The sequence below is a fragment of the Salvelinus alpinus genome, chromosome 7 (genome assembly GCF_045679555.1).
Source record: "Salvelinus alpinus chromosome 7, SLU_Salpinus.1, whole genome shotgun sequence".
Classification (NCBI taxonomy): Eukaryota; Metazoa; Chordata; class Actinopteri; order Salmoniformes; family Salmonidae; genus Salvelinus; species Salvelinus alpinus.
Window position 1 is genome coordinate 80,669,299 of NC_092092.1, and position 25,447 is coordinate 80,694,745.

At 44.4% G+C, this 25,447-nt stretch overlaps 1 protein-coding gene and 1 pseudogene across 30 annotated transcripts in view; one reads left to right on the forward strand and one right to left on the reverse strand.

Moving 5' to 3' along the window:
- Positions 1-1,209: 1,209 nt before the first annotated feature.
- LOC139581760 (glutathione peroxidase 3-like) lies at positions 1,210-14,040 on the forward strand (annotated as a pseudogene).
- A 1,562-nt stretch (positions 14,041-15,602) lies between these two features.
- The window catches only part of LOC139581759 (TNFAIP3-interacting protein 1-like), a 31,572-nt gene continuing 21,727 nt past the window's right edge, over positions 15,603-25,447 (reverse strand). For 5 of the 30 annotated variants that reach the window (XM_071411895.1, XM_071411883.1, XM_071411894.1 and 2 more), the window contains 10 exons: positions 25,286-25,381; positions 24,907-24,972; positions 24,375-24,506; positions 19,914-20,042; positions 19,320-19,439; positions 18,783-18,908; positions 18,488-18,541; positions 17,061-17,279; positions 16,543-16,727; positions 15,603-16,427 (listed from right to left, as the gene is read on the reverse strand). In XM_071411895.1, the coding sequence (XP_071267996.1) occupies positions 16,578-16,727; positions 17,061-17,279; positions 18,488-18,541; positions 18,783-18,908; positions 19,320-19,439; positions 19,914-20,042; positions 24,375-24,506; positions 24,907-24,972; positions 25,286-25,381 (1,092 nt within the window). In that variant the 3' untranslated portion in view covers positions 15,603-16,427; positions 16,543-16,577. Of the gene's footprint in view, positions 16,428-16,542; positions 16,728-17,060; positions 17,280-18,487; positions 18,542-18,782; positions 18,909-19,319; positions 19,440-19,898; positions 20,043-24,374; positions 24,528-24,906; positions 24,973-25,285; positions 25,382-25,447 lie in introns of all 30 variants that reach the window. The other 25 variants (XM_071411875.1, XM_071411876.1, XM_071411874.1 and 22 more) reach the window with 14 other exon arrangements.

The following is a 25,447-nucleotide window of genomic DNA, read 5'->3' on the forward strand; positions in this document are numbered from 1 at the left end:
AATCTGCTAAATTGTAATTACTTTGCTACTATGGCCTATTTATTGCCTTACCTCCTCACGCCATTTGCACACACTGTATATAGACTTGATCATGATATGTCACATAACTCTGTGTTGTTGTTTGTGTCGCACTGCTTTGCTTTATCTTGGCCAGGTCGCAGTTGTAAATGAGAACTTGTTCTCAACTGGTGAAATATATATATATATTTTTTTAAAGTTTACATGGAGCCAACCGTGGGCGCATGTCACCGCTGAAAACACGACATACCAAGAAGAAAGGTTTTCGCGAGCTAAAGTGATCCAAGATCAGCACTGGCCTATTGAATACGGCAGGTAGCCTAGTGGTTAGAGCGTTGGACTAGTAACCGAAAGGTTGCAAGATCAAATCCCTGAGCTGACATGGTAAATAATCTGTTTTTGTCAGGTGAATGTTTTTGCACCCTAAAAGAAACTGGACCGTTTTTTGTGTTTTGGGAACATATATTTTGTGATGTCCCCACATTGTTCTCACCAAACGGTTCCCACAACCTAATGAAACATTATAGGAACCTTTAAAGAACCGAACTAAATGTGTTTTAAGAATGTTCTTGCAATAACAGACGAATGTTCTATACAAACAATCTATAATCATCACCGTGACTGGATCGTTTTTTTGTTTAATGAGAACATTTGCCCATACCTAACAGATGTTCTAGAAACGTTCAATAGGCTCAGCTCACCATGGTAACAGCAGAAAACTGAAGGAGGCAGTTAAATATAATTTCTCTTTTTGTTGGCTAGACATTAGTGACATTTTGTATTCTGGTAGGCCTATAACACATTATGGTTGCTTATTTAGTAGAATTAATCAATTCTATCATAATTGTAAATGTATTTCTGCCACATCAAACATGGTGATGATGATAGACATCAGATTTTGATTAAAAGACTAAAAATAACTGCTGATGTGTTGCTATGAATAGCGTGTGGTCACTGACCTCTCTTGATATCTATTTTGTCATTTGTCAGTGTGTGTGGTGACTGACCTCTCTGGATGTCTACTCTGTCAAAAAGCAGTCGTCTTCGGCACTATACAAGTGATAAATAACAACACGAAGCCCAGTGAGAGAGAAAAAAACAAACATTGGAGACTGGGCTCTGGATTTGTATTGGCTGAGAGTGAAATGTGCGTCAGCTTGTTGTCACTGCGTGGAAAGATCACACTGAATAGATGATTAACTCGGTCCCAGGGGAAGGAGAAGGAGCGGACAGGTCCCTCTCACTGTGACGATGCGGGGCATGCAGGAGAGTCTGTGGGTCCTACCTCTGGTTCTACTGGGGCTGTTAAAGCCCTGCGCTGCAGACGACTCACTCAGTCAGGTAATTTCCCTTCTGTAAATCGATTAATATATTATATAGCCTAGTGATATTACGATTGACACAATAGAATTTCCTCTGAAAAATATGGTTGGGAGAACTAAATTGCTACCAAGGCTAATATTTTACAGGTGGCACTTTGTTTTGATCGTTTTGTTGTGGTCAGTAATGATTCTGTTTATTTCACAATCCAGTGGTTTTTGTTAAATTGATTATTTCTATCAGGGGACTAAATATTGATTTATCCTTGGAGCGTCACGCGAACCATTACGCAAAACTCGCCTGTTATCTTACTATCATTGTAAGTGACACGTCGGTGGAATGGACGTTTCCAGAAAACCACTGGCCACCTGAGAATCGTTTAAAAATAATAATAATAACATCATCCGATAGATACAATTAGGGCTGACCCTGTTTAGTCGACTAGTTGATTATTTGGTCAATAAACTGTTGGCCGACTGAGATTTTTTGTTGTTGTCAAGCAGTCGCAATTTATTTTATTTTTCATGATACATGAGATACCTTACCTGTCTGATTTGCGCCTTGTCTCAGTGGACTAATCCATTGCGTATGGAACAGTCCATAAATCACGCGTGCCGCGAGACTATTTGTCTTGGTAGCCAAGCAATTTAATAAAATTGATCAAATAAGTGAAATTGCATTCGTTTCTCAATTGCATTGGTTTCCCATAAGTGACTACTGCTTTAGACCTGACACCGTTTGTGAGAGCATTCCTCAGGCCTACAGTAAGCCTGTGTGTGAAGGTAATGTTTCTTGGGTATAATTTAAAATGTTGAGTCAAAAAGGGGAGTGTGGCTAAGAGATGCACAAGGCACGTCTCTCTCCAGAGTGCGCTCTCTCCCGCCATTTTGCGCGCATTCATTGTTTCATAACTTAATTGTGTGAATCTACAATGTTTGTTTGGTTACTTAATTTATGTTAATGCTTTCAATATACACTACATGATCAAAAGTATGTGGACACCTGCTCGTCGAACATCTCATTCCAATATCGTGGGCATTAAAATGGAGTTGGTCCCCCCCTTTGCTGCTATAACAGCCTCCACTCTTCTGGGAAGGCTTTCCACTAGAAATTAGAACATTACTGGTGGGACTTGCTTCTATTCAGCCACGAGCAGTCAGCGTTCCAATTCATCCCAAAGGTGTTAGATGAGTTTGAGGTCAGGGCTCTGTGCAGGCCAGTCAAGTTCTTCCACACCGATCTCAACAAACCATTTCTGTATGGACCAAGCTTTGTGCATGGGGGCATTGTCATGCGAAACAGGAAATGGCCTTCCCCAAACTGTTGCCACAAAGTTGGAAGCACAGAATCGTCTAGTAAGTAATTGTATGTTGTAGCGTTAAGACTTCCCTTCACTGGAACTAAGGGTCCTAGCCCAAACCATGAAAAACAGCCCCAGACTATTATTCCTCCGGCAAACTTTACAGTTGGCACTATGCATTTAGGCAGGTAGCGTTCTCCTGAGCACCCGCCAAACCCAGATTCATCCGTCGGACTGCCAGATGGTGAAGCGTGATTCATCACTCCAGAGAACGCGTTTCCACTGCTCCGGAGTCCAATGGCGGCGAACTTTACATGCGCTTCAGCACTCGGCGGTACCGTTCTGGCAGCTTGTGTGGACTACCACTTCACGGCTGAGCCGTTGTTGCTCCTAGACGTTTCCACTTCACAATAACAGCACTTACAGTTGACCGGGACAGCTCTAGCAGGGCAGAAATTTGACAAACTGACTTGTTGGAAAGGTGGCATTGTATGATGGTGCCACGTTCAAAGTCACTGAGCTCTTCAGTAAGGCCATTCTACTGCCAATGTTTGTCTATGGAGATTGCATGGCGGTGTGCATTTTTTTTTACACCTGTCAGCAACGGGTGTGGCTGAAATAGCAGAATCCACTCATTTGAAGGGGTGTCCACATACTTTTGTATATATATATATATATATATATATATAGTGTACAGTCCTTTACCGTTGTCATTGTGGACACTTTTGAGCTCACAACCTACAGTGCCTTGCAAAAGTATTCACCCACCTTGGCGTTTTTCCTATTTTGTTGCATTACAACCTGTAATTTAAATGTATTTTTATTTGGATTTCATGTAATGTACATACACAAACAATTACCTTCAGAAGTCACATAATTAGTTAAATAAAGTTCACCTGTGTGCAATCTAAGTGCCACATGATATGTCACATGATCTCAGTATATATACACCTGTTCTGAAAGGCCCCAGAGTCTGCAACACAACTAAGCAAGGGGCACCACAAAGCAAGCGGCACTATGAAGACCAAGGAGTTCTCCAAACAGGTCAGGGACAAAGTTGTGGAGGAGGACAGATAAGGGTTGGGTTATAAAAAAAGATCAGAAACTTTGAACATCCCACGGAGCACCATTAAATCCATTAATAAAAAATGGAAAGAATATGGCACCACAACAACCCTGCCAAAAGAGGGCCGCCCACCAAAACTCACAGACCAGGCAAGGAGGGCATTAATCAGAGAGGCAACAGAGAGCCTAAAGATAACCCTGAAGGAGCGGCAAAGCTCCACAGCGGAGATTGGAGTATCTGTCCATAGGACCACTTTAAGCCGTACACTCCACAGAGCTGGGCTTTACGGAAGAGTGGGCAGAAAAAAATAAGCAAACATGTTTGGTGTTTGCCAAAAGGCATGTTGGAGACTCCCCAAACATATGGAAGAAGATACTCTGGTCAGATGAGACTAAAATTGAGCTTTTTGGCCGTCAAGGAAAATGCTATGTCTGGCGCAAACCCAACACCTCACATCACCCCGAGAACACCATCCCTACAGTGAAGCATGGTGGTGGCAGCATCATGCTGTGGGGATGTTTTTCATTGGCAAGGATTGGGAAACTGGTCAGAATTGAAGGAATGATGTATGACATTAAATACAGGGAAATTCTTGAGGGAAACCTGTTTCAGTCTTCCATAGATTTGAGACTGGGATGGAGGTTCACCTTCCAGCAGGACAATGACCCTCAGCATACTGCTAAAGCAACACTCGAGTGGTTTAAGCGGAAACATTTAAATGTCTTGGAATGGCCTAGTCAAAGCCCAGACCTCAATCCAATTGAGAAGATTGCTGTACACAAGCGGAACCCATCCAACTTGAAGGAGCTGGAGCAGTTTTGTCTTGAATAATGGGGAAAAAATCTCAGTGGCTAGATGTGCCAAGCTTATAGAGACATACCCAAGAGACTTGCAGCTGTAATTGCTGCAAAAGGTGGCTGTACAAAGTATTGACTTTGGGGGGGTGAATAGTTATGCAAACCCCCATGCTTAGCCAATGTGATTTATAGGATATATTTTCTACTTACAATGTTTTTATTTGTTGGCTTTATGTAGGCTAATTTTACCTAGTTGGCAATAGAACACAAATACGTTATTAGAATTGAAATTAAATTGTTCCATGAAAATGTGCATATGAAAATCATAACTGATTTAAATGGTAAGGTAAATTGGCATTCCACATGCCTATTACCCGCACCTTCAGGAGCGTATTGACAGGCCAGCAGCAGCGGGAGGAGGGGGGGTTGGGAATACCTTTTTCTTTTTCTGGTTATCTTGATCTCTGGCTCTCTCTTGAGTCATTTTTGTGTTCATTATTTCATCAAATGTGCTGAAAGCGCGTGTTATTCGGTCAAGGGCCAAGTGTCTGCGGGTTTTCGGTTGATTGATGAATTAAGGTCACTGATTAGTAAGGAAATCACCTGGTTGTCTAAGTCTTATCATTGGCTCATTCATCCCCCTCCTCTCCCCTGTAACTATTCCCCAGGTCGTTGCTGCAAATGAGAACGTGTTCTCAGTCAACTTACCTGGTAAAATAACGGTAAAATAAAAATAAAATAAAGTCTTAATTGAAAGGAAAAACCAGCAGACACTAGGCCCTCCATGGAATGAGTTTGACACCCCTGGTTTAAAGCATCAGACAAGCTCAGTGCATATAAATTAAAACACATAGGGTGTGTGTATATATATGAATGGAAAAATCTATTGGTCGAAAGAACAGACGGCACTCGGTTGACCAAGATGTACCCTAGACAGATAAATACACATGATTCATTATGTCAAGCAAGTAGAATACCAGTGGCTACATTCTTGGTCAATTAGGAGGGACAGATATCACTATTGGATGTCATTGATTAATTTCGATTTTTGTTGAAGATTGAAAACTGGTTCTATGTGCTTTGACCAATTTTCTTAAGACAAACAGCTGATAGCACCACAAGAAAGTATATGCATAAATAAACACACTTCAGGGAAAATGGCTATACAGCAGAGAATATGCATAACCCGTTTAAATGTGTGTGTGTTGATCCTCAGGTGTGTGACCCATCCAAAGGTGGCACCATCTATAACTACAAAGCTAAGACACTGAATGGGAGTCGTTCTGTCTCCCTCAGTGAGTACATGGGGAAGACCGTCCTCTTCATCAACGTAGCCACTTACTGAGGACTCACCTTCCAGTACCTGGGTAAGACTGTCTGGTTTAAGACTAACATTGTAACAGTAGGCTAACAGTGGAGTTAGCAAACTGCAGTAGGCTAACAGTGGAGTTAGCTAACTGCAGTAGGCTAACAGTGGAGTTAGCAAACTGCAGTAGGCTAACAGTGGAGTTAGCAAACTGCAGTAGGCTAACAGTGGAGTTAGCAAACTGCAGTAGGCTAACAGTGGAGTTAGCAAACTGCAGTAGGCTAACAGTGGAGTTAGCAAACTGCAGTAGGCTAACAGTGGAGTTAGCAAACTGCAGTATACTAACAGTGGAGTTAGCAAACTGCAGTAGGCTAACAGTGGACTTAGCAAACTGCAGTAGGCTAACAGTGGAGTTAGCAAACTGCAGTAGGCTAACAGTGGAGTTAGCAAACTGCAGTAGGCTAACAGTGGAGTTAGCAAACTGCAGTAGGCTAACAGTGGAGTTAGCAAACTGCAGTAGGCTAACAGTGGAGTTAGCAAACTGCAGTAGGCTAACAGTGGAGTTAGCAAACTGCAGTAGGCTAACAGTGGAGTTAGCAAACTGCAGTAGTCTAACAGTGGACTTAGCAAACTGCAGTAGGCTAACAGTGGACTTAGCAAACTGCAGTAGGCTAACAGTGGAGTTAGCAAACTGCAGTAGGCTAACAGTGGAGTTAGCAAACTGCAGTAGGCTAACAGTGGAGTTAGCAAACTGCAGTAGGCTAACAGTGGAGTTAGCAAACTGCAGTAGGCTAACAGTGGAGTTAGCAAACTGCAGTAGGCTAACAGTGGAGTTAGCAAACTGCAGTAGGCTAACAGTGGAGTTAGCAAACTGCAGTAGGCTAACAGTGGAGTTAGCAAACTGCAGTAGGCTAACAGTTGAGTTAGCTAAATGCAGTAGGCTAACAGTGGAGTTAGCTAACTGCAGTAGTCTAACAGTGGACTTAGCAAACTGCAGTAGGCTAACAGTGGAGTTAGCAAACTGCAGTAGGCTAACAGTTGAGTTAGCTAAATGCAGTAGGCTAACAGTGGAGTTAGCTAACTGCAGTAGGCTAACAGTGGAGTTAGCTAACTGCAGTAGGCTAACAGTGGAGTTAGCTAACTGCAGTAGGCTAACAGTGGAGTTAGCTAACTGCAGTAGGCTAACAGTGGAGTTAGCTAACTGCAGTAGGCTAACAGTGGAGTTAGCAAACTGCAGTAGGCTAACAGTGGAGTTAGCAAACTGCAGTAGGCTAACAGTGGAGTTAGCAAACTGCAGTAGGCTAACAGTGGAGTTAGCAAACTGCAGTAGGCTAACAGTGGAGTTAGCAAACTGCAGTAGGCTAACAGTGGAGTTAGCTAACTGCAGTAGGCTAACAGGGGAGTTAGCTAACTGCAGTAGGCTAACAGTGGAGTTAGCTAACTGCAGTAGGCTAACAGTGGAGTTAGCAAACTGCAGTAGGCTAACAGTGGAGTTAGCAAACTGCAGTAGGCTAACAGTGGAGTTAGCTAAATGCAGTAGGCTAACAGTGGAGTTAGCAAACTGCAGTAGGCTAACAGTGGAGTTAGCAAACTGCAGTAGGTTAACAGTGGAGTTAGCAAACTGCAGTAGGCTAACAGTGGAGTTAGCAAACTGCAGTAGGCTAACAGTGGAGTTAGCTAAATGCAGTAGGCTAACAGTGGAGTTAGCAAACTGCAGTAGGCTAACAGTGGAGTTAGCTAACTACAGTAGGCTAACAGTGGTGTTAGCTAACTGCAGTAGGCTAACCGTGGAGTTAGCTAACTGCAGTAGGCTAACTCGAGGCTTCACAGTAAACTGTCCCCACGCTTAGTCTTGGGCGATATACCGTTTATGTAACGGATGTGAAATGGCTAGCTAGTTAGCGGGTATGCGCTACTAGCGTTTCAATCAGTTACGTCACTTGCTCTGAAACCTAGAAGTAGTGTTGCCCCTTGCTCTGCAAGGGCAGCGGCCTTTGTGGAGCGATGGGTAACGACGCTTCGTGGGTGACTGTTGTTGATGTGTGCAGAGGGTCCCTGGTTCGCGCCCGTGTCGGGGCGAGGGGACGGTTTAAAGTTATACTGTTACATTGATGCTGTTGACCCGGATCACTGGTTGCTGCGGAAAAGGAGGAGGTTGAAAGGGGGGTGAGTGTAACGGATGTGAAATAGCTAGTTAGCGGGTACGCGCTACTAGCGTTTCAATCAGTTACGTCACTTGCTCTGAAACCTAGAAGTAGTGTTGCCCCTTGCTCTGCAAGGGCCGCGGCCTTTGTGGAGCGATGGGTAACGACGCTTCGTGGGTGACTGTTGTTGATGTGTGCAGAGGGTCCCTGGTTCGCGCCCGAGGTTGGGGCGAGGGGACGTTATACTGTTACATTTATACCGGGGTATTTCTAAATACCAGGCTGTATGATTTTCGATACCGGCGTGCGTGCTACGCCACTGCTTATAACTAAGAAATCTAATAAATCTAATCATAGATATAATCAAATCCTATTATATCCAGCTCAGGGCTCCAGCTATGCATCTGCTTTGCTAACCTGCTAGATGTCAAGATCAAGGTTCTTGATTATTATAGCAGACATTCAATCCCCTCCTGGATCAACATGCCTGTTGCCTAAATTGTTTTTTTAATAGCACCGCTTGTGTGCAAATTCGATACTATCGTATACCCTGGTATGGTACAGAAAACGGTACGACGATATGAACATCTGGATACAGCCCAACTTTACCCACACTTAGTTTATCCCCAAAACCCTGTAAATCCCTCTTACAATGAGCAAGTCCATACATAGACTAACAGGCTTGACTGACTGAGGCCTAGATTCAATCAGATCGAGTGTTAACCGGCGATAGCCGTCACCCGCAAAGCTGACGTTTTGGCTGTGTTGGAGGTGGGAACTGCGTTGGAGCTGTCAGATCGGTGAGCTGCTGCTCTTGTGATCATTGTCACGAAGCCACACCCAGAAGGAGGAAGTGTAGGCTATATAGAAATAATGAGGCTCAAATAGAAAAATCATTAAACTAAATAATGAGGATTTCTATCAGCCTAATGGAGGTGCAGATTACATCTCACATTCCAGTGTTGGAGCTTGTAAACAAAGTCTGTTAATGCGACTCTGTGCAGCCAATGGCAATGTCCGCTTTAGGTATAATGCCGGGAGCCGCTTGCGGATTTGACAGAGCTAACGCAGTTTCAACTCCCGACACATTTCAAAACAACCGCAATGCAGCTGTCGGTTAAAGCTGATCCTAGGAATGGAGCCCCTAGAGTGCTCTGCAACAAACACGAAGGCTAGAGCCCCTAGAGTGCTCTGCAACAAACACGAAGGCTAGAGCCCCTAGAGTGCTCTGCAACAAACACAAAGGCTAGAGCCCCTAGAGTGCTCTGCAACAAACACGAAGGCTAGTCCATATGTGACCACAACAGGGAAAACTGTAGTATTACGCCATACTTACTGTACGTTGTTTAGAAATCTGATTTTGACCTCAAGTTACCCAAGGGTTTATCAGATTGATCTTGTTGTTGTTGTCATCTTTCTATTATAAAACCTTTAATCCAGCTGTGTGTGTGTGTGTGTGTGTGTGTGTGTGTGTGTGTGTGTGTGTGTGTGTGTGTGTGTGTGTGTGTGTGTGTGTGTGTGTGTGTGTGTGTGTGTGTGTGTGTGTGTGTGTGTGTGTGTGTGTGCGTGTGTGTGTTATCTAATCAGAGTTGAATGCACTACACGAGGAGATGAAGGATTATGGGTTTACCATTCTCGGGTTCCCCTCCAATCAGTTTGGAAAACAGGAGCCAGGAGACAATCATGAGATTCTGGCCACTCTAAAGTAAGTATTGTTTATCTCAAAGACCCGTTAACAATTGAACAGTCATTAAAATACATATAAAGTGGTCTAATGTATATGATATACTGTACATTACCAATGTTTTTATTATGAAGGTGAAATAAACCTGAAACTAATGCAAGTGTCTTGCATGCCAATAAAGGCAAATCCTCTGTCAATCAACAGAGCTTCATTTAGTTTGGGAAAAACATCCCAGAATCGGGAGATCAGTTTCTGAGAAGCGATATACAGATCCCTAAGTTATAGCTCACTCTGAGAAGAAAAAACAACATTCCTATGGTATCTGGTCCCTCTAGGTCACCTTAGACTCTACTCCTGGTCAGCTTAAACCCCATGTATACCAGACACCAGACTAGAAACCCTGGTTTCACCAGTGTCTGCCTTCAGTATATTTGGGTTTATAACCTGGGTTGTTAACCTCTAGTAAAAGCAGAGTTTGTATGCATAAGAGGCTTAACAGTGTTGTGGTTCGTGTTCGTGTCACATAGTCTGTCTATCTAGGGCAATAGCTTAGTGAGTTTGCGCACCCATTAAAAAGGTCCTTTAAGTTCTCAAAAGCATGTCTAGCCAGTGGTTGTGTCCCAAATGGCACCCTATTCCCTAAATACCGTGCTACTTTTGACCAGAGCCTTATGGGGCCTGGTCAGAGCCTTATGGGGCCTGGTCAGAACCTGGTCAGAGCCTTATGGGGCCTGGTCAGAGCCTTATGGGCCCTGGTCAGAACCTTATGGGGCCTGGTCAGAGCCTTATGGGCCCTGATCAGAACCTTATGGGGCCTGGTCAGAGCCTGGTCAGGGCCTTATGGGGCCTGGTCAGGGCCTTATGGGGCCTGGTCAGAGCCTTATGGGGCCTGGTCAGGGCCTTATGGGCCCTGGTCAGGGCCTTATGGGGCCTGGTCAGAGCCTTATGGGGCCTGGTCAGGGCCTTATGGGGCCTTATGGGCCCTGGTCAGAGCCTTATGGGCCCTGGTCAGAAGTAGGGGACTATATAGGGAATAGAGTACCATTTGGGAGGCAGCCCAGTGATAAGTGGATCTCTCTCTCCTTGGGTTCCAGGCATGTCCGACCAGGAAATGGATTCGTTCCAAACTTCCTGCTATTCCAAAGGGGGGATGTGAACGGAGACACAGAACAAGGAGTCTACACTTTCCTTAAAGTAAGCAAGTGATTAGAGTTGAAAAAAAATCGGGAAACGCACTCAATATTCCCAGGTTTTACAGAAACCCGAAAACCTCCAACCAGGACTTCTGGAAAACTTCAACATTTAAAAAAAAAAGTTATCAGAATTCTGCCATCCTACAAGTGACAGATTGTTGTCATCCTAGTGTACAGCGGAGCCAATAACACTTTGTGGGCGACTTACTTCCCACTATAATCCTGACTGAATTATTGGACAGATACTGTGGATGTGACAGCTGGCAAAATCACTCTATAACACATTTGCAACTGTGTTACACAGTGAGAATTATACCGTGACATTCACTGGGTCTATTGGGTACAGACATTGTTTTTAATAGGTCTAATAGTAAAGACATGCCATTTAATGGTACAAATGTATTACATTTTTATTGTGGCATGAACACAACCAGTCATTATGTTTTCATCTGATTGTCAAACAAATCACTTCAAAAAGTAGGTTACCTCCGGCTGCTCACGTTCGTCCACTCCAAATAATCCCAGCCTCCAAACAGTGCACTGTGCACGCGCCATTTAATGAATGGAAAGAGACATCTGTTACAAACAGGGTCATTTGTATTTGTATTTATTATGGATCCCCATTAGTTCCTGCCAAGGCAGCAGCTACTCTTCCTGGGGTTTATTATGGATCCCCATTAGTTCCTGCCAAGGCAGCAGCTACTCTTCCTGGGGTTTATTATGGATCCCCATTAGTTCCTGCCAAGGCAGCAGCTACTCTTCCTGGGGTCCAGCAACATTAAGGCAGTTATATACAGTTTAAAATATTACATGACATTTCATAACATTTTACCCAACACATTTAGTGTGTTTCCTCATGCCACTACTCTACTACAACATATCTACAATACAACATCCATGTGTACGTGTGTGTCGAGTACGTGTCTTATGCGTGTCTGTACCTGTGTGTGTGTGTCTTCTTCACAGTCCCCGCTGTTCCATAAGTTTTTAGATCTGATTCTACTGCTTGCATCAGTTACTTGATGTGGAATAGTCCATGTAGTCATGGCTCTATGTAGTACTGTGTGTCTCCCATAGTCTGTTCTGGACTTGGGGATTGTGAGTATATCTTTGGTGGCATGTCTTGTGGGGTATGTATGGGTGTCTGAGCTGTGTGCTAGTAGTTTAAACAGACAGCTCGGTGCATTCAGCTTGTCAACACTTCTTACAAAAACAAGTAGTGATGAAGTCAATCTCTCCTCCACTTTAAGCCATGAGAGATTCACATGCGTATTATTAATGTTAGCTCTCTGTGTACATTTAAGGGCCAGCTGTGCTGCCCTGTTCTGAGACAAAGATCCCTCTTTGTGGCACCTGACCACACTACTGAACAGTAGTCCAGGTGGGACAAAATTAGAGTCTGTAGGACCTGCCTTGCTGATAGTGTTGTTAAGAAAGTAGAGAAGTGGTTTATTATGGACATTCAGCAGGTGTCATTAGGCCTACAACACTGGCTGTATTCATGGTTGCCAAGGGAAGACATGCTTCACCAAAAATGTGAACAAGAAAAAAACGTCCTAGCGAGCGAAACAGAGCCCCTTTGTCCCAGTATATTTAGCCTATGTATCTGATGCACTCTGTCCAAAAAGAGTATGACTTGGGATCCTTCCGGTAACATCCTTCTGATAGGACAACACAACCTGCCCAACGGTAGTTCTAACCTTGTCTTCTAGAACTGTTCTAACCCTGTCTTCTAGAACTGTTCTATCCCTGTCTTCTAGAACTGTTCTATCCCTCTAACCCTGTCTTCTAGAACTGTTCTATCCCTGTCTTCTAGAACTGTTCTATCCCTCTAACCCTGTCTTCTAGAACTGTTCTAACCTTGTCTTCTAGAACTGTTCTATCCCTCTAACCCTGTCTTCTAGAACTGTTCTAACCCTGTCTTCTAGAACTGTTCTAACCCTATAACCCTGTCTTCTAGAACTGTTCTAACCCTGTCTTCTAGAACTGTTCTAACCCTGTCTTCTAGAACTGTTCTAACCCTATAACCCTGTCTTCTAGAACTGTTCTAACCCTATAACCCTGTCTTCTAGAACTGTTCTAACCCTGTCTTCTAGAACTGTTCGAACCCTAACCCTGTCTTCTAGAACTGTTCTAACCCTATAACCCTGTCTTCTAGAACTGTTCTAACACTATAACCCTGTCTTCTAGAACTCCTGCCCGCCGGTAGGGGACAGCTTTGGGAACCCCACCAACAGGCTGTTCTGGGAGCCCCTGAAGATCAACGACATCAAGTGGAATTTTGAGAAGTTCCTGGTCGGACCGGACGGGAAGCCCGTGATGAGGTGGTTCCCCCGGGTCCCAGTGTCTGAGGTTCGGGAGGACATCCTCAAATACCTCCGTCAACTCTTCTCCCAGTCCACCCAGCAGAACATTGACTAAGGTTTTACTGCCTGCGTGTCCCAAATGGCACCCTAATCCCAATATAGTGCACTACTGGAAATTCTCCAATTGACCGGGGCCCATAGGGCTCTGGTCAAAAGTAGTGCACTATATTGGGAACATGGTGCCATTTGGAATGCCGCCTGTGTTATCAGGGCTGGGGACGATTCCATTTCAGTGGAGTAAATTCCTGAATTGAATTGGAATTCATCCAAACCTTGATGGAAAGTTCAAATTCAGCCTACAGATTTATTAGATTTACCTTTTAGATACATGAAAACACAGTGGACTGGTTTCCAGTGTCCAGATTAAGCCTCTTCTTTCTGGACTAAAAAGCACTTTCAATGGAAATTCTCCAATGAGTATGCTGTCATTGTGTTCCAAGAGTAGGCTTAATCTGGATCAGGGAAACCAATGTCATACAACACCTTTTTTCCCAATCCTTGTCAAAAAACCTCTGACAAGCCATGTATGTGTAGAATAGAACATCATTCAACTGATTTGTAGAAGAAATGTCAATCAATTCAAATGAACGGCTGGCTGTGGTGGTAGTGGGTAAGGGTCGCTGGTCGTAGAGGAGGTGGCATGTTGTATGAAGGTGAGGCTTGAAAACAGTGAGTCTGTGGTGCCAAACCTGAGTCTAGGGTCCAGGCCAGTCCTTCAGTGCATTCAGGCTGGGCCTGGTAACCCTGGGAGCCATGTTACCTCCTGGTCCTGCCACCCAGACCAGACGCCTGGTTACCCACTGCTGTTGCCTGACTAATTCATGTCAATAAATCACGTCAGTGCAACATCGTGCCAAGTTCTTCCTGTAAACGATGATGAACTGTGGTGTTTGTGGCCACTCAAATGTTTTCACAAAATGTCTAGGTCAACAAAGAAAAACTTTAAAATGACAACCACCAGAGTAAGATGTACGAAGACATTTAGGATATGTTTATTAAGCCAGTCAAATACAAAAAGGTATTGTGCTTTTTTTGCCTCCTGCAAAACTCCAGAACTCCAAACTAGAAAAAGACAACTGCCAGAGGGGGAAAAAACAAAACATTCCTTTCAAAGTGCAATTCAACTATTGGACCATTCTGGAATCTAACGTCTTTGAAAATCCAAGTGGATTTACAGTGAACATTGTGAATAAAACACCCATCTTTACCAGTCTGAATGCAACATACACAAAAGGTTTATAATACCCATACATATGCAATCCTATGTAGCTTTGATTCAGGAGATACAGAAGACTAGTTCACCACCAAACCAAATCACACATCAGAAGGATTGGAGCTCTAGGGTAGTGACCAACCCCTCGCCCCTTGAATCTCCAGACACTAGTGGAGATATCAAAGCATCGGTAAAGTATAAGCAATATAGTAATAACTCTGCACCATTTTATCAACACCTATCCAATCCTCTGATCAACAGAAGTACCTGGGGGTAAGGTACAAGGCTGGGTTTGGAATTCAAAACGGCTCTTGACGGTATCACAGAGGTTCTGCCGGATAGATACTGTTGATAGATAGGCATTAGTATGGAGCTGCTGGTCTTACAGGATTGAGACAGAAGCCAGCGGAGTCAGGGATGTGGCCCCAACAGCAAAAGGGACTTTTGACCAGGGCCGGGAGTCTGGCTGAGGTGGTTTATCACTGAGGTAAATCGCTGACTGACTGATCCTTGGGGGTTAGCCGAGTCTCCGTTTAAAAAAAAGATTATTTAAAAAAAAAAGCTTTGTTTCCTCTCCTCTGATGCAAAAAAAAAAAGAAGACATGACGGACAGGTTAAAGCAATATGATGGAGACCAATCGTACCCTGTTAACTCAATATAAAATTCACATATTACAGCTCCTACAGTATACTGACCATAGACTGCTAGCAGAGCGCTCAGGTAGGCTAACCAGAACCAGCCTACAGTAGTGCTATCAACTGTCAGCATTAGGGAATGAAAGGAAGTCAGGAAAGGAAGTCAGGAAAGGAAGTCAGGAAAGGAAGTCAGGAAAGGAAGCCAGGAAAGGAAGCCAGGAAAGGAAGCCAGGAAAGGAAGCCAGGGAAGGAAGCCATTCAAGACTATTGGGACAAAGCCTGGGTATACTACGAACTATGAACCAATCCTCCAGACATATGACTGGACAGCTTTGGGGGTAAATATGTTGAGGACTTGTCTACCTTAGGATAGCAACACATATTGCAATCGATTATCAAATATTTAAATAAATAAAGGTGTTGCATTGAAATTACATTGCTAATTTTTTGGCGAATCGGGTACTCTTGTGAGGGTACGTGCGCATGTATGCCGTAACCAACATACGACGTCAATAGCTACAATATATTGGGAGTACACTAACAGAAAGAACAGCATTACTAAAGACAAGTGATTTACATTTAGTCAGTCAATGCAACCATCAAAACAGTAGATTATAAATAAATGATCACCACAATCATGTTTTTTTTTTTTGGCGTGACATACCAGCTAAATTCACTTCCCAAGTTTAATGTATTGTAACAAATCACTGTATGAACAGTTATACTTACAGTACAGTTCTAGAACACCAACGGTACTGAAAACATTCTCAGAAATGAAAACATCCACGTTTACGGTTTCTATGGATTCCAATTCCAAGGCAATTTACCTATATCAATTATATATCGTTGGAATGAATACAAGTAGTATTTGTTGTTATTGACATGGGATAATAGACCCCTTGACCCTACGAGTAAATAAAAAAACAGCTTTGTAAAAATGTTACATATTTTGCAGTGGGCCGATCGTCAATAGCCGATAATCACGTAGGTATATTGTCTTAAATATTACATTTTGATCATTTCAACCTATTACACACAAATGACTTCAGTTCCTGCATAGAATCATATGAAGCAGATATTGAATCTCCCAAAAGATATGAGGTTAAAGAAGAAACATCTAAATTATAATATAATTCTGAAGAGCGAAAACAGTGTTTCACAAGTAGGCTTATAAAAAGGCAAGTATAAACAACATTACAACAGGATATCTACAGTTCAGTAGGAAAATTATAGTTCAAATCACACCTGGTCAACTGAAAACAAACTGATTCATGCTGCTACCACCCAGCTGGCTCCACGGTGAGGGAACAAAGAGGACCTTAGTGCTTTCCAGGGTCAATATTCTATCGCTCTCTTCTTCCAAATCCAGTTGCGGTGGACTGATCTATAGACAGAGTAGAGGAAAAGGTGTAACTCTAAGCAATCACACAATCAGCCACTCAGAACGAGAGAGAGTTTTGCAAAAAAAAATAAAAAAATATTCAGATAACTTTCCCAACCAGATATCCTGGTTGGAGGATCCAGAATTTCCTGCTTATGCATCCTGATTCCGGGTGATCTTCCAACCAGGTTTTCCAGAAGTTTGCAACCTTTTTTTCGTAGCCATCTGTTGTGTCAGCGTACCCATGTTCTCTGGTGGTGGTCTGGAACCATCTCCGGCACTGGCCCACCTGGAGCCTCTGGGCTGGGGGAACGATGACAGCACCGGGAATCACATTTTATTCATATCGTTGTTACATAAATTGTCACAAAGTGCTTTACGGTAACCCGGCCTAAGCCTCCAAACAGCAAGTAGCTGCTTAGTGGCAAGGGGAAAGCGCTTCTCTGTCAGTAGCTATAATCTAGGGGTAGTGGCTCGCGGGCCATTTGGGATTGGATCATATTCACTAGGAACCAAAACGGAAAGAAAACAAACCAAAATAGGGATAGACAACCTGAAAAAGTCCAATAAGAAAACGCTTATTTTCGTTTTCCATTGCTAAACAGTTTCCACTAATAAATCTATTGTGATACGGACCCTTACCGGTGTGAAGTCGCCATGTCCCGTTTGCGCTACACTGTCAGCGGCCGCTGCGATGTTGAGTATCCTGGGTTGGTGGTGTATTGTCCGGACGTCCTGCCCCGGCCCTCCTCCTGGAGCCACCTGCGTAAAGGGACCACAGTAGTGAGGGCTCAGGGGGCCGTTCATGGTGCCTGAGGGGGGGTCTGAGGTACGCCTCTCCTGCTGCTGCTGGCCCTACCAGGGAACACAGGGACACACACCTCAGTAACCCCGGTCAGAGTAAGGCAGGGCAAGCAGGCAGGTAGAGGAAGCACAGCGCCCAGTCACTCGGATTTATACAACATGTCTAGTTTATCTACGTCTGGAAATACAGAGGGGGTTGTTTTCAGCCAGGCAGAGGAATGTTCCAGTAGTTTGAGATATAACTGGAGTAAAGCACAGTCCTAGTTGGTGCTCCTCAAAACAGACAGGAAGTGAAGCACACAGCCGTTTGTACTACATCTAAATCAGGAGAAAGTCCATCCTATTGCTGTCATTACTTCAGGGATGTCTTTAAGTGCTATGTGGAACTAGACTGATAGGGCTTGTCTTCACATGACTGTGGTGGTAAACCTGTCTTGTCTGGCCCAGTGACTACAGTACCCGTCTATAGCGGGAGATGAGAAGGGACCGAGGCCCGGTGACTACAGTACCCGTCTATAGCGGGAGATGAGAAGGGACCGAGGCCCGGTGGCTACAGTACCCGTCTATAGCGGGAGATGAGAAGGGACCGAGGCCCGGTGGCTACAGTACCCGTCTATAGCGGGAGATGAGAAGGGACCGAGGCCCGGTGACGACAGTACCCATCTATAGCGGGAGATGAGAAGGGACTGAGGCCCGGTGACTACAGTACCCGTCTATAGCGGGAGATGAGAAGGGACTGCGGCCCGGTGACTACAGTACCCGTCTATAGCGGGAGATGAGAAGGGACTGAGGCCCGGTGACTACAGTACCCGTCTATAGCGGGAGATGAGAAGGGACTGCGGCCCGGTGACTACAGTACCCGTCTATAGCGGGAGATGAGAAGGGACCGATGCCCGGTGACTACAGTACCCGTCTATAGCGGGAGATGAGAAGGGACTGAGGCCCGATGGCTACAGTACCCGTCTATAGCGGGAGATGAGAAGGGACTGAGGCCCGATGGCTACAGTACCCGTCTATAGCGGGAGATGAGAAGGGACCGAGGCCCGGTGACGACAGTACCCGTCTATAGCGGGAGATGAGAAGGGACTGAGGCCCGGTGGCTACAGTACCCGTCTATAGCGGGAGATGAGAAGGGACCGATGCCCGGTGACTACAGTACCCGTCTATAGCGGGAGATGAGAAGGGACTGAGGCCCGGTGACTACAGTACCCGTCTATAGCGGGAGATGAGAAGGGACTGAGGCCCGGTGACTACAGTACCTGTTTATGATGCTGCATCTGTAGTCTCTCCAGCTTGCCTCTCTCCCTCTGGGCCTGGACAAGATGACAGAGGAACAAACCAACAGAAATGGATGAACACACATCAGGAAAACCCACACATGGGAGGTGGAGGAGATGAGAACCTCCCTATTCAATGCAAAGTGCTGTGAAACAGTCTGCGTCCCAAGAGGCACCCTATTCCCTATACAGTGTACTATTGACCAGGGCCCATAGGTATGTGCACTACATAGAGAATAGGGTGTCATTTAGGAAGCAGATGAAAGCAGCTCCTAACCTGATTGGTGAGGTTGGTCACCTGACCTTGCAGCCTCTCCACCTGTCTCCTCAAGTCCTCCTTTTCCTCGTTCATTCGTTCCCTGTCGCTCCGCTCTTTCCGAAAGTCCTCCTCAAAGATCTTCACCTGAGAGAGTAGATACAGCAATGGGATGATGATTACAGCAATGGGATGATGATTACAGCAATGGGATGATGATTACCTCGGGTACTAAGTTGGTGAGGGAGGATGATTACCACCTCGGGTACTAAGTTGGTGAGGGAGGATGATTACCACCTCGGGTACTAAGTTGGTGAGGGAGGATGATTACCACCTCGGGTACTAAGTTGGCGAGGGAGGAGGATGATTACCACCTCGGGTACTAAGTTGGCGAGGGAGGAGGATGATTACCACCTCGGGTACTAAGTTGGCGAGGGAGGAGGATGATTACCACCTCGGGTACTAAGTTGGCGAGGGAGGAGGATGATTACCACCTCGGGTACTAAGTTGGCGAGGGAGGAGGATGATTACCTCAGGTACTAAGTGTGTCTAACTGACCTGTTCCTTTAACACCGTTATCAAGTCACTAGGCCTGTCGTCATGGTTACCACTGGTGCCCTGGCGCGGTGGCTGCTGGGAGGAGGGGGGAGGGTGCAGGTTCAGGGCCTTTTCTAGAGCCTGAAGGGTGGCAGAGGGAGACAGTAAATTAGAACACAGTACACACACACGCAGTACACACGCACAGTACACACACGCAGTACACACACGCAGTACACACACACACACAGTACACACACACACGCACAGTACACACACACAGTACACACACACACAGTACACACACAGTACACACACAGTACACACACACAGTACACACACACAGTACACACAGACAGACAGTACACACAGACAGACAGTACACACACACAGACAGTACACACACACACAGACAGTACACACACACACAGACAGTACACACACACACAGACAGTACACACACACACAGACAGTACACACACACACACAGACAGTACACACACACACACACACACAGACAGTACACACACACACACAGACAGTACACACACACACAGACAGTACACACACACACACACACAGTACACACACAGTACACACGCAGACGATAGAGACCCTGTTGAGGCGTTGTATCTCCTTCTCCTGGTACTCTCTCTGTTTACTGAGGGGCAGCAGCTGATCCTGCAGGTAACGAACCTTCTTCTTCAACTCTGTGGTCTCAGAGTTCAGACACTCCTTCTCCCCCTGAAAACATTCATACAACATTACCACAACCATTACCACAACCTGCTTCAACTCCACTTTTTTCCAGAGTTCATTCACAGTTTAAACCAGACTGAAGGATGTGAAATTCTGATGAGTAATGTTCCACATGTCAGAGACTGTCAGGTTAAAGTTCATCTGATGGTGACCTAACAATGACCAACATCATATCATAGTCATCCTGGCATGTTTTTGCAAAAATGTCAAATGTCACAATAGCTGATGTTTTTCTCAGTACATTTCAGTCAATGGGAAAAGATGTGTCACAGGGTTGACATACTTCTCATTTAATCTCATGTCTGTCTCTACCTCCTTATTCCCCTCACTCTCTTCTCTCTCCCTCCTTCTCTCTCTCCCCTCCTTCCACCCTCTCCCCCTCCTCCACCCTCTTCAGTCTCTTACCCTCCCCCCGTTCCCCTCTCTCACGCCTCGCTTAACCTTTACAGAGGGTAATGCTCCTGAACAGCTTCTACCCCCAAGCCATTAGACTGCTGAACAGCTTCTACCCCCAAGCCATAAGACTGCTGAACAGCTTCTACCCCCAAGCCATTAGACTGCTGAACAGCTTCTACCCCCAAGCCATTAGACTGCTGAACAGCTTCTACCCCCAAGCCATTAGACTGCTGAACAGCTTCTACCCCCAAGCCATTAGACTGCTGAACAGCTTCTACCCCCAAGCCATAAGACTGCTGAACAGCTTCTACCCCCAAGCCATTAGACTCCTGAACAGCTTCTACCCCCAAGCCATTAGACTGCTGAACAGCTTCTACCCCCAAGCCATTAGACTGCTGAACAGCTTCTACCCCCAAGCCATTAGACTGCTGAACAGCTTCTACCCCCAAGCCATAAGACTGCTGAACAGCTTCTACCCCCAAGCCATTAGACTCCTGAACAGCTTCTACCCCCAAGCCATTAGACTCCTGAACAGCTTCTACCCCGAAGCCATAAGACTGCTGAACAGCTTCTACCCCCAAGCCATTAGACTGCTGAACAGCTTCTACCCCCAAGCCATAAGACTGCTGAACAGCTTCTACCCCCAAGCCATCAGACTGCTGAACAGTTCATCAAAATGGCTACCCAGACTATTTGTATTGAGCTCCTTTATTATTTGCACTGGCTCTATGCACACTGACTGGACTCTACTCACACATACTACACTGACAGTCCCAACACACAGACTATATATATATATATATATATATATATATATATATATATACACACACACACGTTTATTATCTAGTCACTTTTACCCGTACCTACATTCCCTTCAGAACGTATTCACACCCATTTACTTGTTCTACATGTTGTGTTACTGCCTGAATTTTAAATGGATTACGTTTAGATTTTTTGTCGTTGGCCAATGGTCAGTCAAAGGACTGGGGAGTTTTTCAGGATAAAAAAGAAACGTAATGGAGCTAAGCACAGGCAAAATCCTAGAGGAAAGCCTGATTCGGTCTGCTTTCCAACAGACACTGGGAAATGAATTCACCTTTCAGCAGGACAATAACCTAAAACACAAGGCCAAATATACACTGGAGTCGTTTACCAAGAAGGCAGTGAATGTACCTGAATGGTCGAGGTACAGTTTTGACTTAAATCTACGGCAAGACCTGAAAATGGTTGTCTAGCAATGATCAACAACCAATTTGACCGAGCTTGAGGAATTTATAAAATAAATATATATATATATATTTTTTTTTTTTAAATGGGCAAATGTTGCACAATCCAGGTGTGGAAAGCTCTTAGACTTACCCCGAAAGACTCAAAATTCTAAATCACTGCCAAAGGTGCTTCTACAAAGTATTGACTCAGGGGTGTGACTACTTACGACTTCAACTATATCTAATTTACGTAAGTTTACATACACTTAGGTTGGAGTCATTGAAACTCATTTTTCACCCACTCCAAAAATTTCTTGTTAACAAACTATAGTTTTGGCAAGTCGGTTAGGACATCTACTTTGTGCATGACACAAGTCATTTTTCCAACAATTGTTTAGACAGATTATTTAACTTATCATTCACTGTATCACAATTCCAGTGGGTCAGAGGTTTACATACACGATGTTAACTGTGCCTTTAAACAGCTTGGAAAATTCCAGAAAATGATGTCATGGCTTTATAAGCTTCTGATAGGCTAATAACATAATTTGAGTCAATTGGAGGTGTAACCTGTGGATTTATTTCGAGGCCTACCTTCAAACTCAGTGCCTCTTTGCTTGACATCGGAAAATCAAAATAAATCAGCCAAGACCTCAGAAAAAAATTGTAGACCTCCACAAGTCTGGTTCATCCTTGGGAGCAATTTCCAAATGCCTGAAGGTACCACGTTCATCTGTACAAACAATAGTACGCAAGTATAAACACCATGGGACCACGCAGCCGTCATACCGCTCAGGAAGGAGACGCGTTCTGTCTCCTAGAGATGAGCGTACTTTAGTACGGAAAGTGCAAATCAATCCCAGAGCAACAGCAAAAGGACCTTGTGAAGATGCTGGAGGAAACAGGTACAAAAGTATCTACATCCACAGTAAAACGAGTCCTATATCGACATAACCTGAAAGGCCGCTCAGCAAGGAAGAAGTCACTGCTCCAAAACCGCCATAAAAAAGCCAAACTACGGTTTGCAACTGCACATGGGGACAAAGATCGTACTTTTTGGAGAAATGTCCTCTGGTCTGATGAAACAAAAATAGAACTGTTTGGCCATAATGACAATCGTTATGTTTGGAGGAAGAATGGGGAGGCTTGCAAGCCAAAGAACACCATCCCATCCATGAAGCACGGTGGTGGCAGCATCATGTTGTGGGGGTGCTTTGCTGCAGGAGGGACCGGTGCACTTCACAAAATAGATGGCATCATGAGGCAGGAAAATTATGTGGATATATTGAAGCAACAACTCAAGACATCAGTCAGGAAGTTAAAGCTTGGTCGCAAATGGGTCTTCCAAATGGACAATGACCCCAAGCATACTTCCAAAGTTGTGGCTAAATGGCTTAAGGACAACAAAATCAAGGTATTGGAGTGGCCATCACAAAGCCCTGACCTCAATCCTCTAGAAAATGTGTGGGCAGAACTGAAAAAGTGTGTGTGAGCAAGGAGGCCTACAAACCTGACTCAGTTACACCAGCTCTGTCAGGAGGAATGGGCCAAAATTCACCCAACTTATTGTGGGAAGCTTGTGGAAGGCTACCCGAAACGTTTGACCCAAGTTAAACAATTTAAAGGCAATGCTACCAAATAATAATTGAGTGTATGTAAACTTCTGACCCACTGGGCATGTGATGAAAGAAATAAAAGCTGAAATAAATCATTCTCTACTATTATTCTGACATTTCACATTCTCTCAATATAAAGTGGTGATCCTAACTGACCTAAAACAGGGAATTTTTACTAGGATTAAATGTCAGGAATTGTGAAAAACTGAGTTTAAATGTATTTGGCTAAGGTGTATGTAAACTTCCGACTTCAACTGTATACATGAAATATGTTAATTTACAAATGTTTCTAAACACATGGCATCACTGTCATTATGAGCCATTGTGTGTAGATGGGTGAGATTTTTTAAATCCATTTTGAATTCCGGCTGTAACAACAAAATGTAGAATAAGTCAAGGGGTATGAATACTCTGAAGGCACTGTACATGCAAATATTACATCAATTATCTTAACTACCTGGTATCCCTGCACATTGACTCAGTACTGGTTCTCCATACATACATATACATATATATGACATTACTGTTTAACTCTGCATTGTTGGGAAAGGGCTCATAAGTAAGCATTTCACAGTAAAGTCTACACCTGTTGTATTCAGCGCATGTGACAAAATGTAATTTTACAATGATTGTTATACATTACATTACACCAGATGCATGTCCTTGAACCAACATTTGAATAAAAACATTTTTTTGCACACAGAAGCACTACCTGCAGCCTGCAGTACCCCAGTTGGCCTTCAACTTGAGATACTCAATGAAAGGGGGCAGCACTGAGCTAGCCTGCAACGTCACTTCCTGGAGTAGCTTAATCTGTGCATGTTATGTCTACATACATATTTGATTTCCTTGGCTTCAAATGAGCTATTTTGAGTCCATTATACAGTCATTGTGTCACAACAGACAGGTGAGAAACACTCATTGGACCGTGGCTGAGTGGGCTGGAGCGGTTCTCCTCCACACTGACACAGACCTGTTCCCAGCAGTAAAGACCCCACACTCACCAACACAGCAAAAATGTTGTGTACGTTGTTGGGTTTGTATACGTCTTGAGGACATTGTTGGGTCTATACTAGGTTTCTGTATGTTCTCACCTGTACGTTCTCGATCTTGGACTTGGCGAGCAGCAGCTTCTTATCGTAGTCCCGCTGCCTCTGTTCTCGCTCCGCCTCTAACTCCTGCACGGCCTTCTGGGAGTCCGCTAGCCGCTGACGCAGGTCTGTGATCTGATCGGGGGGGTTCAAACTCTTAAAAAAACAGGGAGTATGTCTTTTCAACGAGACGGATGATCAGAATCATCATTTCAGACTCAGCAGAATGATGTGGCGCAGTTTAGGGTTAGCCCCAAATCTCCGAGCCGTGGAAGTGTGTGTGGGCGTGTAGGTGTGTGTGTCTCAAAGTGTGTGCGTCTCAGTGTGTGGGTGTGTGGACCACAGCAGGAACAGTGAGTACCCAGAGAGGTGAGGGGATTTCTGACAGATGTATCACTAGAACATGTGGGTTGACTCACACACACACAGCCTGGGTGCCATCCAAGTACACACCACTGCAACTTTTCCATCAACACACACACAGGTTACTATATGAACACAGTGTGTGTGTGTGTGTGTGAGAGATAGAACATACCTTCTGTTCAAACTGTGACTTCATAGAGTTCCACTGGACATCCCACTGCTTGTTCACGTCCAGTACCTGTCATCATCATCATCACAACAGAAATATGACTGAAACCAATACGTCACGTACACATTTTGCACAGACTGTCCCAAAACGGCTCCCTATAAAAAGTGCACTACTATGTATGGAGGCAGGTCAAAACTAGTGCACTACTATGTATGGACGCAGGTCAAAACTAGTGCACTACTATGTATGGACGCAGGTCAAACCTAGTGCACTATAAAAAGGGAATAGGGTGTCATTTGGGATGTACTCATACACATTTATAACAAAAGACCTTTTTCTACGTGACAAGAGGACACCTGATGTAACGTTGAGAGGGACTCACATCTTTCCTCTGCTTCTCTAGAAGCTTGATCTTCTTCTCATAGGCCTCTGGGTCACAGGGCTTGGCAGGGGCTTTCTCTGTGGCATTCCCCCTCCGCTGTGGGACAGGGATATGATGATGATAAAAAAAAAAAAATCCACACCAAACCTGTTTTTTTTTTAA